Source organism: Drosophila santomea, unplaced genomic scaffold (genome assembly GCF_016746245.2).
Source record: "Drosophila santomea strain STO CAGO 1482 unplaced genomic scaffold, Prin_Dsan_1.1 Segkk85_quiver_pilon_scaf, whole genome shotgun sequence".
Classification (NCBI taxonomy): domain Eukaryota; kingdom Metazoa; phylum Arthropoda; class Insecta; order Diptera; family Drosophilidae; genus Drosophila; species Drosophila santomea.
Genome location: NW_025319021.1, coordinates 93813 through 111458, shown reverse-complemented (window position 1 = coordinate 111458; position 17646 = coordinate 93813). Strand labels below are relative to the sequence as shown.

General features: G+C 36.0%; 1 protein-coding gene and 1 long non-coding RNA gene across 5 annotated transcripts in view; one reads left to right on the top strand and one right to left on the bottom strand.

Annotated features, from left to right (window-relative positions):
- LOC120457867 (eukaryotic translation initiation factor 4B) overlaps positions 1-12053 on the bottom strand; it is an 85202-nt gene extending 73149 nt beyond the window's left edge. For 3 of the 4 annotated variants that reach the window (XR_005617113.1, XM_039645393.1, XM_039645392.1), the window contains exons 1-2: positions 11896-12052; positions 10395-11540 (exon numbers count right to left, since the gene is read on the bottom strand). Coding sequence is in view for 3 of the 4 variants with exons in the window: in XM_039645393.1 (XP_039501327.1) it covers positions 10395-11540; positions 11896-11908 (1159 nt within the window). In the remaining variant the exon portion in view is untranslated. Of the gene's footprint in view, positions 1-10394; positions 11541-11895 lie in introns of all 4 variants that reach the window. The other variant, XM_039645391.1, reaches the window with a different exon arrangement.
- A 4228-nt stretch (positions 12054-16281) lies between these two features.
- On the top strand, positions 16282-17044 carry LOC120457859. Its single transcript, XR_005617112.1, has 2 exons — positions 16282-16334; positions 16822-17044. It is a non-coding gene; the product is annotated as an uncharacterized LOC120457859 (long non-coding RNA).
- The last annotated feature ends 602 nt before the right edge of the window (positions 17045-17646 follow it).

Below are 17646 nucleotides of genomic sequence, written 5' to 3'. Positions count from 1 at the left end.
GAATCGACCGTGTATCGTACCGTCTGTGAATTCCACTAAAAACTCATATGGACGATGAATGATGTTTTCGTCATGTTTTAAATTCCTTTGACCATCTAATTATAAAGTCAAGCGCACCCCTGGCTAATAATAGACCAAATATGGTCTAAAAATTTAAGTTTAGGGTCGAGAATAACACAAAAAGAGCACCCACTTAGAGTTAAAGTCGCTTGTCTTGGGTTAATTCGACAAAAGTTCATAACATTCCACTTGGTGGATTGATCAAAGTTCAAGTGCCGATCGCCGACGTGTGAAGACGTGTTTTTATCGAGCTCCGCACAAAATGGGTTGTTTTGATTGAAGTGAACGACTAATAAAATAAACTAAATAAATAATCCGAAAGCGAAAGAGACGCTCTATGCGATGCAAGATCGCTTAAATAGATATAGTGATTCGTTATCTTAAATAATAAAACTATGAGTCAGAACGACACTCGCGCTCAGCGTGAGCAAGACGAACGCCGGCTCTCAATTTAACGCAACAACGCGTACTTTGCCTACGTCTCACCGACAGTCAATAACCCATAGCCCAAGAAACCTTCTTCTACCAACAAATCAAGAAAGAGCGCGCTCTTGCTTTCCCACTCTTTTAGCTCTATTTCGTCGTCCGCTGCACCCGCTCACGCTCTGACTGAGTCAGCGAAAGTAAAACCGCAAGCAACAAATGGTACTGCTGCACTACCAGCAAAACAAAACGAAAACGTAAACAAAAAAGCTGGGTCGACCTGGCAGACTGGAATGGACCGCTACATTACAATAAAGCGAAAGCTCAGCCCGGAAAATTCAGATATGGAAAACAATCCGAAAAATACACGCGACAACTCTACCTTGAACTACCATGTAGCCCCCGGAAATACCAACAGATTTGCCTTGCTGGCAGATACCGCTGAGGACGTGCCGCTGGGATCCGTTCATATCGAACCGAAGAAAACAAAGCCTCCGCCAATATACATCCGCGAGAAGAGCACAAGCGGTTTTGTAAATGCTTTGATTGGCCTTATTGGAAAAGATAGCTTTCATATAATTCCTCTCGTAAGAGGTACTATCAATGAAATCAAACTTCAAACGAAAACGGAGGAAAACTACAGAAAAGTCACAAACTACCTTACCGCACAAAAAATAGGCTTCTACACCTACCAGCTTAAACGCAGCAAGGGCCTGCAAGTAGTACTGAAGAGCATTGAGTCTGATGTTACGCCCGATGAGATAAGTGAGGCGCTGAAGGAAAAGGGATTTTGCGCCAAAAGCGTGTTCAATATCAAATACAGAAACAGGCAGCCCCAAACACTCTTCAAGATTGACCTTGAACCAGAAAACAAGCCTCCTAAAAAAAAACGAGGTTCATCCAATTTACAAACTCCAGCTCCTTCTGCACCGTAGGATCACAGTAGAAGAGCCGCATAAACGTAAGGCAATGTACGAACTGCCAAGAGTTTGGCCACACGAGGTCGTATTGCACACTTCGCCCGGTGTGCGTAGTCTGTGGAGATCTCCGTGACTCCACACACTGCCAAACTAATAAAGAAAATGTAAACGAGAAAAATGCAATAACTGTGGGGGTAATCACACAGCAAACTACAGAGGCTGTTCAATCTACAAAGAGCTGAAAAGCCGTCTTCACAAATGAATGAACACGGCGCGGGCACACCAAGGAACAGCTACGCTGACACCATCAGAAACAAATCCTGATGTACTTTTATCGAAAGCAACAAGTTTCGCTCCCTGGTCTACACCCAGCACTAACAAGATAACCTTTGCAAACGTTTTAAAATCAGGTATGACGCCTACAACCCAAAATACCCGAACCCCACATGAAGTGCATACAAAATTAGACACACAACAAAACTTCCTCACCCGTAAACTGCCACCAGCAACACACCCCAATTGTGTTTCGTCCTAAAGAAGTAATTAAAATAATCAAAGACAATCTCAGCCAGAAAAAATCCCCGGGCTGCGGCCTTATAACACCGGAAATGATCATCCAGCTGCCTCACTCTGCAGTTCACTACATAACCCAGCTCTTTAATGCCATCACCAAACTTGGTTACTTTTCACAACGATGGAAGAGGTCGATTATCATAATGATTTCAAAGCCTGGTAAGGACCACACAGTCCCTTTATCTTACAGACCAATAAGTCTACTCTCATGTATTTCGAAACTATTCGAAAAATGCCTGCTGGTCCGACTTAATCTACATCTGAGAACCCACAACATAATCCCAGCCCATCAATTTGGATTTCGCGAATGCCACGGAACCATTGAACAGGTGAATCGTATAACAACGGAAATAAGAACTGCATTCGAAAATCGCGAATATTGTACAGCAGTATTTTTAGACGCTTGGGAAAGCATTCGACAGAGTCTGGCTCGACGGCCTAATGTTTAAAATGTCTTACCTCTATGACAGAAAGTTTGCAGTGCGGTGCAACACTGCCACTTCCACTGACATCCCTACAAATAGTCGCTTAACGGTATCCACATTTGCCGACGTTCAAGGTCCCCTACCCAAGCTACAGCACAGCTGGCATTGCACCTCACCGACACTGAGAAGTGGCTCTCTGACTGGCGAATAAAGGTAAACGAGCAAAAATGGAAGCACGTAACGTTTACGCTAAACAGACAAGACTGCCCTCCGCTCTTATTAAACAACATACCACTCCCGAAAGCAGATTAGGTAGCGTACCTAGGAGTACACCTTGACAGAAGACTCACATGGCGCTGGTACATTGAAGCCAAAAAATCTCAACTGAAACTCAAAGCCAACAACTTACACTGGCTTATCAACTCTGGTTCTCCGCTCAGCCTAGATCTTACTCTACAATTCTGTATTGAAACCTATCTGGGCCTATGGCTCACGGTTATGGGGCAACGCCAGCAACAGCAATATTGACATAATACAGCGAACACAATCAAAGGTTCTGAGAACCATCACTGGGGCACCGTGGTACGTTCGGAATGTAAACATCCAAAGAGACTTAAATATCCCATCAGTTATCAATGAAATTACGGAACTTAAGGAAAAATACCATAGCAAGCTTTACTCTCACCCCAACCACCTAGCGAGAGGTTTAACCCAGTTCAGCAGCCGTTCCCGTCTCCGGCGAAAAGACCTACCAACCCAGCGAGGAAATTTTTAGGGCCGTTTAATCATATAACAGTTGGAAAAATAATACAACTGTTCAGAAAAAAATACTTGTAATAGTTAAGATTTTTAAACTTAGTTCTTAAACAAGAAGATTCAATAAATAAAATCAAAGTAATAAATAAAAAAAAAAAATGCTTTATTAAAGTAAAGTAACTGACATCTGGTTGAAAAATATGTTTTAAAACCGGTATAACAAAGAATATTAAGCTCCAAAAGGGCAGTGGTTGTCGATCTGCGTTTCATAAAATTGTGCTGACATGGTGATATAATGGACCTAAAAAGATGCTGCAAAAAAGGTGTGAGAACTATTTTAAAAAGCTTAGGGATAGCCGACAATTTAAAGATTCCTCTTTAATACCGCGTAAGAGTGGATGCTCGAAATGAGGTTACGTAGAATATATTGCTTGAAAAAACTTGGCAAATAGATCGCCTATTGCCCAATCCGATGTGTAGCAAGCAGCCACACTACCGTATACATACAGTCCTAGATATGCATACTCTTAGTTTAAGTACAATATGCGCGTCTCGCGTACTCGAATGTGCTAATCGTGCTTACTGTGTGTGTCCCGTTCGCACGATCAGCAACCGACCCACTAATACATACATGTAATAGTCTAAGAAGGAACGGAACGAGAGAATATAGAACACTTCGTTTGTGACAAGAAGAGAGAACGGACGCCTTTTATTAGCCTCCCACAAATTCAGAAGTGGGATTACTGTGAAATTTTTATTCTCAAGAACTCAACCTACAAAGCGAATCAACGAAGTTTCAACTTGAAGAAGCTTTCCACGGCACCGAGAGCAAAATAATAACTCGACGAAAGTTTCAAGAGCGCAAATGGAAACCGTCAGAAAATTTTTTTACATACTTCAAAGAAAAAACGTTGTTGGCTACACAGATTCGGATAGACGATGAGGAACTAATCGATAACATCATTGAAGGGATTCCGGAGTCCCTTCTGCGACAACAGGCACACATGCACTGTTTTAACTCGTCTGCGCAGATGTTGCAGGCATTTGCCAAGGTCTCGTTACGTAAACCGCTACTTTCTTCAGCTGGACGTGCCAAAATTTCGTTCGAGAGGGGACCTGGTTCAGCGCCCCCAAAAAGGTTCTTTAATTGCAATGCTATTGGGTATTTCGATGCTGACTGCCACAAGCCCAAGCGCGAGTATGGAGCCTGCTACGCATGTGGCAGTAAGGATCATCTGGTGTACAACTGCACCGAGAGGAAGTTCGTATCTGACAATGAATATGTAAGACTGTTTAAGATTTATTTTAGTGCAGAACCTAATGAATGCTTGTTTTTAGAATGTCTAATTGATTCTGGCAGTCCAATTAGTTTCATAAAGAAGTCATACGTTGAAAAAATATTGAAAAAAGAAGATATTAAGTTAAATGAAAAGATTCCTAAAAATTATGTTGGCATAAACGGTAGCAATTTATATATAATTGGAAAAATATCATGTTTTGTCATCATCAATAAAGAAATTCTTCATTTTGAGTTATTATTTGTGACGAACAGATCGATGGCATATGGAACAGTTTTGGGACGAGATTTTATGAACATTTGTAACTTTAGGATTGTGAGGGAAAATTATAGTTCAAATGATAGATATTGTCAAAATGATAGTTCAAATGATAGATATTGTCAAAATGATAGTTCAAATGATAGATATTGTGAAAATGATTATTTAAATGACAGAAATTTGAAAAATTTTATTGCAAATGATAGGTATTGCCAAAATTATGGCTTAAATGATAGGTATTGTCAAAATTATGGCTTAAATGATAGGTATGAATGATAGGAATTAAGAATGTGCGTTGACTATCGAACTCTCAACCAAAAACATGCTAAAAGACAACTACCCTACTTCGTTGATAGATGACCTTATTGATAAACTTTCTGAAAAAGTCCTTTTTACCAAACTAGATCTCAGAAACGGGTTCTTTCACGTGCATATGCACGAGGATTCAGTCAAGTACACCGCGTTCACTACGCCAATGGGACAGTACGAATGGCTCCGAATGCCGTTCGGCTTACGAAACGCTCCTGCAGTTTTTCAAAGATTTGTGAATAGAATTTTTGCAGACTTAGTAAAAGAGGACAAGGTCCTCATTTACATGGGTGATATTTTGATAGCAACAAAGGATAGTAAAAGTCATATAGAAATATTAACGGAAGTATATAGGAATTAGTAAATAACAGGTTGGAATTAAGGATAGACAAATGTGAATTCCTTCAAAGTGAAGTAAAGTATTTAGGATACGTAATATCAGGAGAGGGTATTAAACCAGACTCATAAGGCATGCAAGCAGTACAAGATTTTCCGGTACCGACAAAAACGCATGAAGTTCAGAGCTTTCTTGGATTATTTTAGACGATTTTTAAAAGATTTTTCTACAAAAGCAAAGCCCGTATACGATCTTGTACGAAAAGATAGAAAATTCGATTTTGGTGCGACAGAGTTAGAGTGTTTTGAAACATTAAAAAGAAATCTTCTAGAAGCCCCTATTTTAGCATTATACAGCCCTACAGACCCAACGGAATTACATTGCAACGCTAGCGCTTTAGGATTCGGTTCTATTCTTATGCAGAAAAAGAAAAAAGAAAAAGAAAAGTTTCATCCGGTATTTTACTTTTCTAAACAAACGACTGATATTGAAGCAAAATACCACAGTTTCGAATTAGAAACCCTCGCGGTGATTTACTCTTTGCAACGTTTTATGATTTATCTTCAAGGAATAGAGTTCAAAATAGTCACAGATTGTAGTGCTTTTACCTTAGCATTAAATAAAAAAGAATTAAGTCCAAGAATAGCCAGGTGGGCGCTGTTTCTACAAGATTATGATTACATCTTAGAACATAGGGCCGGTAAGTGCATGCAGCACGTAGATGCACTCAGTAGAAATACAAACATACTAACGATCGATTTGAGGAAAATCTAATTATTTGTCAAAGCAGAGACGAGAAGATCAAAACTATAGCTAAGCAGCTGCAGCAGTCAGAACTCAAAGATAATGAAATGCGTAATGGTATAGTTTATCGAAAGAAGGATAAGAAAGTTATTTTATTTTATGTAGCGTTCGAAATGGAAAGCCACATTTTGTTTAATTATCATGATCAATTAGGACACGTTGGCATAGACAAAATGGTAGAAGTGATTTCAAAAATCTATTGGTTTCCCAAAGTTAGAGAGAATTGCAAGATACATATTAGCAATTGTCTGAAGTGCATAGCTTATTCTGAAAAGTCTGAAAAAGAAGGGGGATTCCCTCACAACATTCCCAAAGTAAATATTCCATTTGACGTGGTACACATAGACCATTATGGTCCTGTTAATAAAAGTAGGTCGAACAAACACATATTAGTGATTATAGACGCATTTACAAAGTTTGTAAGACTATATCCTGCAAAAACAACAAAATCAAAGGAAGCAAAAGTAGCATTAAGGACTATTTTAGGGATTACCGTAGGCCAAAATGTATTATTTCGGACCGAGGGGAATTTCAAGATTTCTTAGAAGAAAATGAAATAAAACACATAAAGATAGCTACTGGTTCCCCACAGGCTAATGGTCAGGTCGAAAGGGTGAACAGAAGCATAGGTCCTATTAAAGCTAAATTGACTGAACCAGGCAAAGGACAACATTGGGTCACTGTTTTAGAAACGGTCGAGTATGCGCTAAATAATACAATGCAAAGATCAATTAACCTCTCAAAAAGGCAAAGTTATAGATAGTTTAAAAGAAAGGTTTGAAGAAATAAATAAAAAAGGTGATGATGTGAATTTGTAGAAAATTAGAGAAAATGCTGGAAAAAACATCAATAAATTGCAAGAATACAACAAGCTACGAACGGACTCTAAAAGAATGGATTCTCATAAGTATGAACAAGAAGATTTGGTGATGATCAAGAATTTCGACTCGCACGAAGGCGTATCCAAAAAATTAATCACTAAATTCAAAGGTCCATATAGAATAACACAAGTTTTGCGTAATGATAGATATGTCGTGGAGGACGTGGAAGGTTTTCAACAGCCTAGACTTCCATACAAAGGAGTTTGGGCAGTGGCAAATATGCGCCCATGGATAAACAAAAGTCTAAGTTAATAAATAGAGATCAGGAGCTCTCCGGTCAGGATGGCCGATTGTAGCAAGCAGCCACAATACCGTATACATACACACAGTCATTGCACATACAGTCCTAGATATACATACTCTCAGTTTAAGTACAATATGCGCGTCTCTCGCGTACTCGAATGTGCTAATCGTCCTTACGGACACTACTGTGTGTGTCCCGTTCGCACGATCAGCAACCGACACACTAATACATACATGTAATAGTCTAAGAAGGAACGGAACGAGAGAATAAAGAAGAGAGAACGGACGCCTTTTATTAGCCTCCTACAGATGTTATCATAGTATTTAAAAAAAAGCGGGGAAGGGTAAGAACTCGTTTTGCATTTAATGTTAACGAAGTTAAAAAACTGTTTCAGATCCTGTGCGAACTCACAACGGTTTAAATAGTTCTTGTAACACTGAGAACTAGTCACAGTAATATTTAACCAAGCACTAAAATATTTAGAAAGGATAGACTGAGAACCGGTATTAAATGTTGTATAAAATCTGGACTTTACATTTTTTAGGTGTGAACTATTTGTTAGATATTGACGGATTCATCGGAACACAAGAGATAAAAAATATTTATTGCATCCGCCATAATGTTACAGGAGTAAAGATCGGACCAATAAAAGCCTTATATAAAACAAGAGAGAACTCTATAGTCGAGTTTCCCGACTATTTGATACCCGTTACTATGCTAGTAGAAGTGGGAAGGAGAGTCTTTAACACTGACAGTTTTTGGCGGTTTGTGGGCGTTAAAGTGGGCTTGGCAAAAAGTTTTTTAAAAGATCGATAGAAATTTACAAGACCAATACAAAAATGAAAAAATATCAAAACATTTTTCAAAAGTGTGGGCGTGGCAGCTTTGGGCGGTTTGTGGGCGTTAGAGTGGGCGTGGCAACATGAATCGACAAACTTGCGCTGCGTCTATTACTCTGGAGTCTGTATGCTTAATCTCAACTTTCTAGCTTTTGTAGTTCCTGAGATCTCAGCGTTCATACGGACGGACAGACGGACACTGCCAGGTCGACTTGACTATTGATCCTGATCAAGAATATATATACTTTATATAATCGGAAACTCTTTCTTCTGTCTGTTACATACTTTTCGACGAATCTAGTATACCCTTTTAGTCTACGAGTAACGGGTATACTTATTTTGCCTTAGAAAGTCAATGCGAAAACAATGAATTCGTTTGGCTGACTACTATGATTTATCCTTTTGTTAATTCTAATTACACGGGATCATTATGGTCGTAAATACCCTGGCACGCGTCTGTCAGTATTTTCGGTTTCGTTTTCCGTCACCCCTTTTCTTTTGCATTTGCATACAATTGTTGAACATGACAAGTGGTGTTTGGACAATTTTCAACGTGAAATATATAAAAACGGTAAAAACTTTTTCGCATTGATAAATTAGCAAATCTAATTGCATTCCAAACTACATGATATTAATATTATTAGCACATTAGAAGGCCAGCCGAGCAGCCAGCGGAGAAGGCCCACGCACTGGCATAAAAAACAATTTAAACAAAAAAAGGAATAAATTAATGTAATACAAAAAAAAAAAAAAATTTAATTTAACATTTACATAACTTTTTTAAGTTTTTTTTTTTGAGATTTTTCTGGATTTACAGGTACATATTTTCCGAGGAGTTCTTAAGGAACTCCCGAGAAATTTCCTATTAATTCCTTTATTATTCCTCGAGAAAAGACCTGGCTTATTTTTCGATATTCCTCGTAATTTACCCAAGAATTTCTCGGGTATTTTGAATTCCTCGCCATGAACGTCTGTTGTGTGGAAATTCCTCGCCGATTCGTATGGATAATTCCTCGGGATTTCTGGAGACACCCTAGGGATTTCTTTGGAAATTCTTTGGGACTTGTACTGAAGGGGTAGGACAGCATGAGCGAGCAGAATGGAGACATCGGTGTTCGACACAGCATTAAGAAATTAAACGCCCTAAACATAAATGTATAGGGAAGTAACTGCAGTAACTATATTAGGTATTTTATTTAAACATGTAGCTTATAAAAAAATTAAAACAAGAGGGATCCTCGACTGTCAGATACCAATTACTCAGGCTGTGGGAGTGCGATCTTTTTGGTATATAAATAACAAAATTAACAAAAGAAATAATATCTTAAAAAATGGGGCGTTACAGTAAGCGTGGCAAATTTTAACATATCGATAGAAACTGAAAAAACAAATAAAATGAAAAAATGTAAACACACTAAATTCCACCATTTAACAAATCTAAATATGTATACACCCTAAATATGTATATGTCGCATAATGAATGAATTTTGACCACTGTACGTGTCTGTCACATTATTAACATAGTTTGACCACTGCGCTTGGAAGTCGCTGCTCCGCAATGAGTTTGGTACATTGTGAAATCATTCTTAGAATTTGACTACGACGCATAATATGACTGGCGGCAAAGTACCGCAACGAGTGAGGCGACGACGTTGTCGCGCTGTCGCCTAGTGTAGTCCAGCTAGCGTGTATAAAGCATAGATCGATGCGTAAAAAATGCGAGCAGTCGCATGCAGACGGTTGCAAACGCCGGTTGGAATTCGCTTTACTCTAAAAGTTTATGTGACAACATGGCAGATCAGACGCAAGAAAACAACAACACTGCGACATATACATATGTACCTAACGAGCAAATTACTTTTCTTTAGTATTTCATATGACAATACCATGAATTCCAATTATTTGGTGCTACTTGAAGTTTATTAGTAGAATCATACATGTTAAACAACATTTTACACATACAACTTTATAATAGATCCTTTGACCCACAGGATCTCTATACCTCGGTTTTCAAACACGTTTTTTCGACAAATAATGATTTCGACTTTAATATCGTCTTCTTACACAAGCACGCACACATACATAGATAAGACAAAAGAGTGAATTTTATTTTTTTTTATTTTATGTGCCTTTGTATACTTTCTTGTCTGATATATATTTATTTATTTCTTTATTTTAGACCTTTTGCTTCAGATTAAGAACTTAAAAGTCAGATAAAATTTTCGTATTTACCTCTACATTCAGACAAATAACTCATAATTAGTTACCTGGACACTTATTAACTTTGTCGCTCTCCTTGTAGTCTTGATTCCTGCGCCAACTAACTGTGGCAATAAGACTTTCATTATCATTTGTATCCACCTGGAGTTCGGCAAGTTTTTCATTTAAAACCTCCTCTTCTCTACGACTCTTATCCTGTTTTCGAGCGAGAGCCAATCTCTGCTCAATTTCCAACTCCCTTGCTGCTGTATCTACAGGTTTTGCAGACCCAAACACGTTCAATGAAGTTCCGCTTTGTTTATCCAAATGGATCTCATCATCATTTTTTTCGAAGTCAAAACTCTTCACTTCTGGCAATGGTAAAGTTCGTGGTTTTAAATTCAATTTCGGCCTTTCTTCAAATTTGGATGTATCTTCTCGGGAATATCGATCCGTTGCTCTGCCTCGACCCTCGCGATACTTTTCAGATACTAGGTCAATTTCCCTCCGCGTAGGGGATGAATCAATAGATGGCGGTCTAGCGTTTGTGCGCCAAGATCCCGGAGTGTTCGCATCTTCTCTATCTGGTAAAGGTTTTCTTTCTCTGTTAAAGCTTCTTTCAAAATTGGAAGAATATCCAAAGTTACTTCCGTTATTTTGACTATCTCGCCTCCAATTTCCGGAGTCTCTATTATCGCCATTATTACCAAAGCCATCGAACCGCCTATTACTTTTTTGCCGGCTTTGCTGGTCGTTTTCATTTGATAGCTCAATACGAATGCGACGACCTTTAATTGAGGGGTCTGGTAAACTAAGTACATGGATTAAATCATCTCGATTTTCCAACTCAACATAACCAAAGCCTCTGGATCGACCATTTTCGCCATCTTCTCTAGGTAGTCTCAGAGAAATTAAATTAATACCTTCAAAAAATTCGTAGAGGTCATCTTCATTTGCGTCAAATGGTAAATTATTGATATAAGCAATAAATGGGGCTTTATGAGGAATAGAATTATCGTCAAATATTCGATTTGCCCTTGGAGCGGTTGGAAGCTGATAAACCAACGGCAATGTACCGCAACCATCATCGCTATCTTCGCCATCTAAATTTCGAATTTTTTTTGAGACTTGGGTTGTTCCAACTGGTGCATCAGAATTACATAGAAATGATTGCAAGGATATAACTGTTCCTTTATTCTTCTTGCCCTTTTTTCCTAAAAATTAATATTTAATATACATTAAAATGAAATACATTATAAATCATAACTAAAATACAAATAATATACACATTACCATAGAAATATTAGAAATTAAGCGGTGAAACTTAATTTATATTAAACAATAAAACATGTACATGTTGAGGTACTATATTAAGATAAGCAAGATTATACATATGCATGTGTAAACATATACATTTGGACTGGCGTTACTTTCACATTACGTGTCAAAAAAAAAACCATGTGGACCGACAAAAATGAATGCGCAACTGAATACTGTACAGCAATACAACAATTATTAAACAAAAGAAGAGTATTACGTTAAAATAAAATATATTTAAAAATTTCTAACCTGCGGAAGCCATTTCAACCAATGTTTCCAATCGTTAATTTTGATAATTTACCGAATGCACAAAACTTTAAAAATCAATTTCCTTAGATCTTTATCGATATTTTCCTTGGGACACCCTGCATGATTTTGAGAGATGGATTATATCAAAGTCCCAAAAAACACATCCTAGAGAAGCAGTTGGATATCTTGACATTTGTGAAACTTCTACATAAAAGTGAAATTGTAATATTGAGGAGTGCTGGAAGATTACTGTATTGAGGTTATTAGGGACAAATTATAAGAGCCCATTTCATATGTTACATAAGATTTTATAATAAATAATATTATATATTTTTTTTAAAGTATTATATAATATCTTATATATAAAATTCTGCTGTCACACTGTTAGTAACCGAACTCTTTCGAAACTACTTGACCGATTTTGATAAAATTTGGAGAGTATATTCTGTAGGCCTGGCAATCGGCTAACATTCCATGTGGCATAAGAAAAATAGAAAAATTGTTGACATTTAAAAGGGTTTTGAAATGAATGTCTTCTTCAACAATTTTTCATTATTGATTAGTTATAGGCTGGGGCATAACGGAATTTTTGGAAATTTTAGTTTTTTTATTGTGGAAATTGAGAAATTTTAAAAATAATTGGTTTCATTGGTAATATTTGATTCTTGAATTTTTCAATATTAAAAAATTATAGGGAGTTTTCATTAGTTGTTTTCATGCTTCACAGAGAAAAAAATTGTTTTTGTTTATATAGCATGAATTGAATCTCGGCTAGGTGGCACGAAGTCCACCGGGTCATTCTAGTTTATATATATAATAAATATGTCTTATATGCACTTTTTGAACCATGTTCACACAGATCTGCATATGCGAAAATGGCTTACAAAATATACGAAGAACAAACTGAATGAAAACGATCACATTAAATCACTCGACCAACGGCCATTAAATACCCATAAAAGACAGGTCGTCCACTGAAAATATCAAAAATTGAATTGAAAAGAGTAGATAAAAGGGTTCTAAATGTGAAAATTAAAAGAATTTATTTTGTATCTGAATCAAATATTAACTACAATCAAAGTGATCATAGTTAAAATAATATATATGAAAAATAAAAAGTAATCCGTTCTTTTTGTATAGCACTATCTTACTTAATTACTTATAGATATTTTTATTTTAAATTAATAATTTGCATTCATCCAGTCCCAGTCGCATTAAAATAGGTATTATTCTAAAGCAATTAATTTTCCATGGAACAATGAAAATGTTCCGCAAGAAAGAAACTTGCGAATGAATAGAAGTCTTCTTTTAGTTTTCTACAATAATGCATTAAACTTAATTCTTTTAAATTATAAACGTATGAACAAACACGCTTATTTTTATTTTATATCGTATAAATCCTGTTGCTTTAAAATTATTTATAATATAGCTATATTATTTCTATATTTGTACTTTGCCCTTTTTTACCTTATTAAACTAAACCAAATAAATGAAAGTGTTTAAATATTTATACAGACTTATTGTAGTTAAATAAAATATTCCTGATTATGTTTTACGAAAGCTGCGTAATATAAAGATAATGCTTACAGATGCCTTGAACAGGAAGGCTTACAGTGCGTTTGTACAAATACAAATACAAAAATGAAAAAATATCAAACCATTTTTTTTAAGTGTGGGCGTGGCAGCTTTAGGCGGTTTGTGGGCGTTAGATTGGGCATGGTAAAAAGGTTTTTTGGTAGATCAATATAAATTTATACGACTAATAAAAAAATATCAAAACATTTTTCAAAATTGTGGGCATGGCAGTTTTGAGCGGTTAATGGGAGTTAGAGTATGCGTGGCAAACTTGCGCTGCGTCTATGTCTCTCGAGTCTGTATGCTTAATCTCAACTTTCTAGCTATTGTAGGTTCTGAGATCTCGACGTTCAAACGGACAGACGGACAGGCGGACATGGCCATATCGACTCGGCTATTTATCCTGATCAAGAATATATATACTTTATATGGTCGGAAACGCTTTCTTCTGCCTGTTACATACTTTTCAACGAATCTAGTATACCCTTTTACCAAAGACATTCGAATAACAAGATGCGTAACGCCATACGATTTTTTTGCACACGATTGCTCCAGGCTCTCTCGAAGAGCGGAGAGCTCTAGAGCCAGCAGCTCTCTTGCACGCATACAGCGACAGCTGACCACTGTATTGGTGCACACGTATGCACAAGCATTGTAAAAATGACAAAATATGACCTTCATTTTAGAAGTTCTTAGACTTTAAATCTATATTATTTTTTATAAATTGCCACCACTTAAAAACTCTAGTTTTGCATTGCCTTAACATAACAATTATTTAAATTCAACATAGAATAGCACAATCTATGTACCTAATAATGCATAATAATTTTCAAATATGATTTTATATTAGAATAGTTTTCATTAGAGTATTCAGCGTGCGACGTGTGCAAAATATAAGACATCGATGATTCTTCGGTGCTTATGTCCGCACTTCGTGCATCAATGAAATCAATTTTGCAATAAAGAGTTTCCATATTTTTATTTATGTTATAATTAATATTTTAGTTTATGAATTATTTTTATGAAATATTTTAAATGTAATTTCTTTTTTTTTTTAAATTCTTTGTTTTAAATTACAGTAGTTTTAATAATTTACTTTATATACATTTTAATTATTTACTATAGTTATTTAGTCAAATTACTAGTATAAATTTCAGTATTTAAAATGCAAATAAGATTCACTTAAATTATTTTTTTATATTTTATTTTGATATTTTTAAAAAAGCGCGCAATTATGGGTGGTAAGAAATGCTCTACGAGTAACGGGTATAAAAAACTTTTTTCAAACCATAAGAGTTACGAATCGAAATTGACCAAAACATTAATCAAATTTGTTTCTTAGATCAAAATTGATTTCGGCCCTAAAATCGTCTTCTAGCATAAGCACGCACACATGCACACGATCTCCTTTATTGTTTTTACTCATACAAGCAAGACAATTCTATTTTTAGATTTTAACGCTCACGATTTTAGGCGAGCGAAAAGAGAGCAATTTTGGTCGTCACAAAACCAATGTATGGCCGTTACGCATCTTATTATTATAATGTCTTTGCTTTTACTCTACGAGTAACGGGTATAAATACCTCCTCGAAACAGAGATGTAAAACTGGTTCCACTATAATTCAACTCCCAATTGCACACTCTTTAATAAACAACTAGCATTTCAATATGTTCGTGCGAAATACCCAACATTTGGGGCAGCGTTAGTTAGTTAGTTAAGATAAAATGCAAGTTAGCTTACAAAACATTTTTTCAATAATGGCTTATCTTTTAAAAGGAAATTAAAGAGACGAGAAGAGTCTACCAATGAAATCTAGTTCATGCTTTACGATTTTGAGAGAAATTTCAATTGGTAGGATCTCACTCCACTCTTCAAATTTCTACTTTAAATACATAGGAACTGCACTAAGGTATCGCCTGGCTAATGCAATTCAGTTTTGCCGTAAGCATGGGTTTCGGCTTGATTTCCAGTCGTTCCAAAACGGTCAACACTGCTAATATACAGTGAAGAGCAGCAGATACTTGAAAACAACTGTTACGAACAGCATTTTTATACCCATTACTCGTAGAATAAAAGTGTATACTAGATTCGTTAAAAAGTATGTAAAAGACAGAAGGAAGCGTTTCCGTTCTTATAAAGTATATATATTCTTGATCAGGATCGGCTACTGAGTAGATCTGGCCATGTCTGTCTGTCCGACTGTCTGTATGATGTCGATATCTCAGCAGTGTTGGGGAGTACCTAGATACTTGTACCTAGGTACATACCTAGGTACAATTTTGTGGTATCTTTTACCTTACCTAGGTATACAAATATTATGCTACCTTTTACATTACCTAGGTACAAATTTTTGTATACCTAGAGAATTAGGTAAGCTAGGTAAAAAGGTACTGAAATATTTGTGTTAGCTTTATTTATTACTAAATAGACTTTTTGATCATTTTCCTTTGAACAAAATAATCAAACTCCACAATAATAATAATAAGCTGATTCCACCATAGGAAATTATTTATGTTTCGATTTTAATTTCACAATTTTCCACGCAAATGCTGTTCGGTTATTATTAGCTTAAATCAAACACTCAAATTTGATCATACCTTAACAATTTGTGAAAGAACCCAAAACTGTCCAAAAGAGACGAAAATTGTCCGTAAAAGAAAGCTCAAATAAAAAGAAACTACCTTTTGTTATAAATGGCCAATTTTTTAAGCCAGATGTGAATTGTGTATTGTGTGTAAATAAAGCGATTAAATTCGACGAAAATTCGACTGGAAATTTACACAAACATCTTAAGGCAAGTATAGTATAAATATATTATATGTTCATATGTGTGTATTTCTGTGCAAGTTAAAAGTGAAGTAAAGTAAATGAAAATAAGTATAAGTTCTGTGCTTCGGAATATAAAAGTTCGTTTATACTTTTTAAATTAAAGAACATTTTATTGACAAAATCAAATTTCGTAATGTGTAAAAAGGGTATTTTCTCGGAAAATATTTAATGCGCGAAATGTGTATTTGTACATGGAAAAAAATGATTTTGTAAATAAAAGCGCATTTAATTTAAAAAATATAAAAATTGTGCTTTGATGTGTCGACGTTTTCTCTATACCAAATCAAAAATGAATGGCTACATCAATATTTATTGGAAATGGATGATATATATTGATGTAGCTATTCATTTTTACATACGCACATACAATAATTGGCGCCAAAATATTGATAATATATATTGAAGTAGCCATTCATTTTTACATACGCACATACAATATTTCGCCAAAATTAAAATTCCGTCACAAAATTAAATGTTATGAAGTTTTAAAAATATTTTATTCTATTAATACTTTTTTGTAGAGGGTGCATCCAAACAGCTATGCGTCATATGAGGCCATGAAATCAAAAGTGGCAAAAAAGGAAGAGAATAAATCATCAGAGCCTAAGCGAGCAAATTTCTTCTGTTTCCAAAGCTCAAGCCAGGTAGCTGAACAACAAAATTTGCGTTCGGTTATTATTTGAAGAAAGAAATATGAATTGTTATTTTAATTTAAAAAAGTACCGAATAAAAAATTTAAAAATTCGTATACTTGTTTTTACCTTTTATCTTTACCTAGGTACAGAAAAATTTGAAAACCTTTTACCTTACCTAGGTACTTATTTTTGTAAAAACCTTGTACCTTACCTAGGTAAAAATATAGCGTACCTGTCCCAATACTGGCCTCTCGTAACTACTCGTGTCGTAATACGAAATCCGATCAAGGGCCTACAAGCAGTCATTAACGCACTCATCGATCAAGGATCTAAGGAAAACATAGTATCGGAACACATCGTTCAGTCCCTGCACCAGAAGCGATCTTCCACCTGAGCATCTATTTTTGGGGTGGGTCCCGGGGCGGTCGTCGTTGCAAGTCCTCAGTAAATTTTGAAATCTGTAGTATTATTCCCAAATTTCTTTTTACGGGTTGATTCAGCATTTTTCTCAATTTGGTTACTTCCTGCCTGCCAAGTTATAGCTTAACTCCACAGTATTGGAATCATATTCGAGGGCTCAAATCGGAAGATCTTATTTTAGAAGCAGACATGCTGGCGCAAATCTTATTGACCCACACCAGGATCGGATTGCCCGGCGAGCCCATAGCCCAGAATTCGCACTTCGGATGGATCCGCTCTGGATCTGGCTTA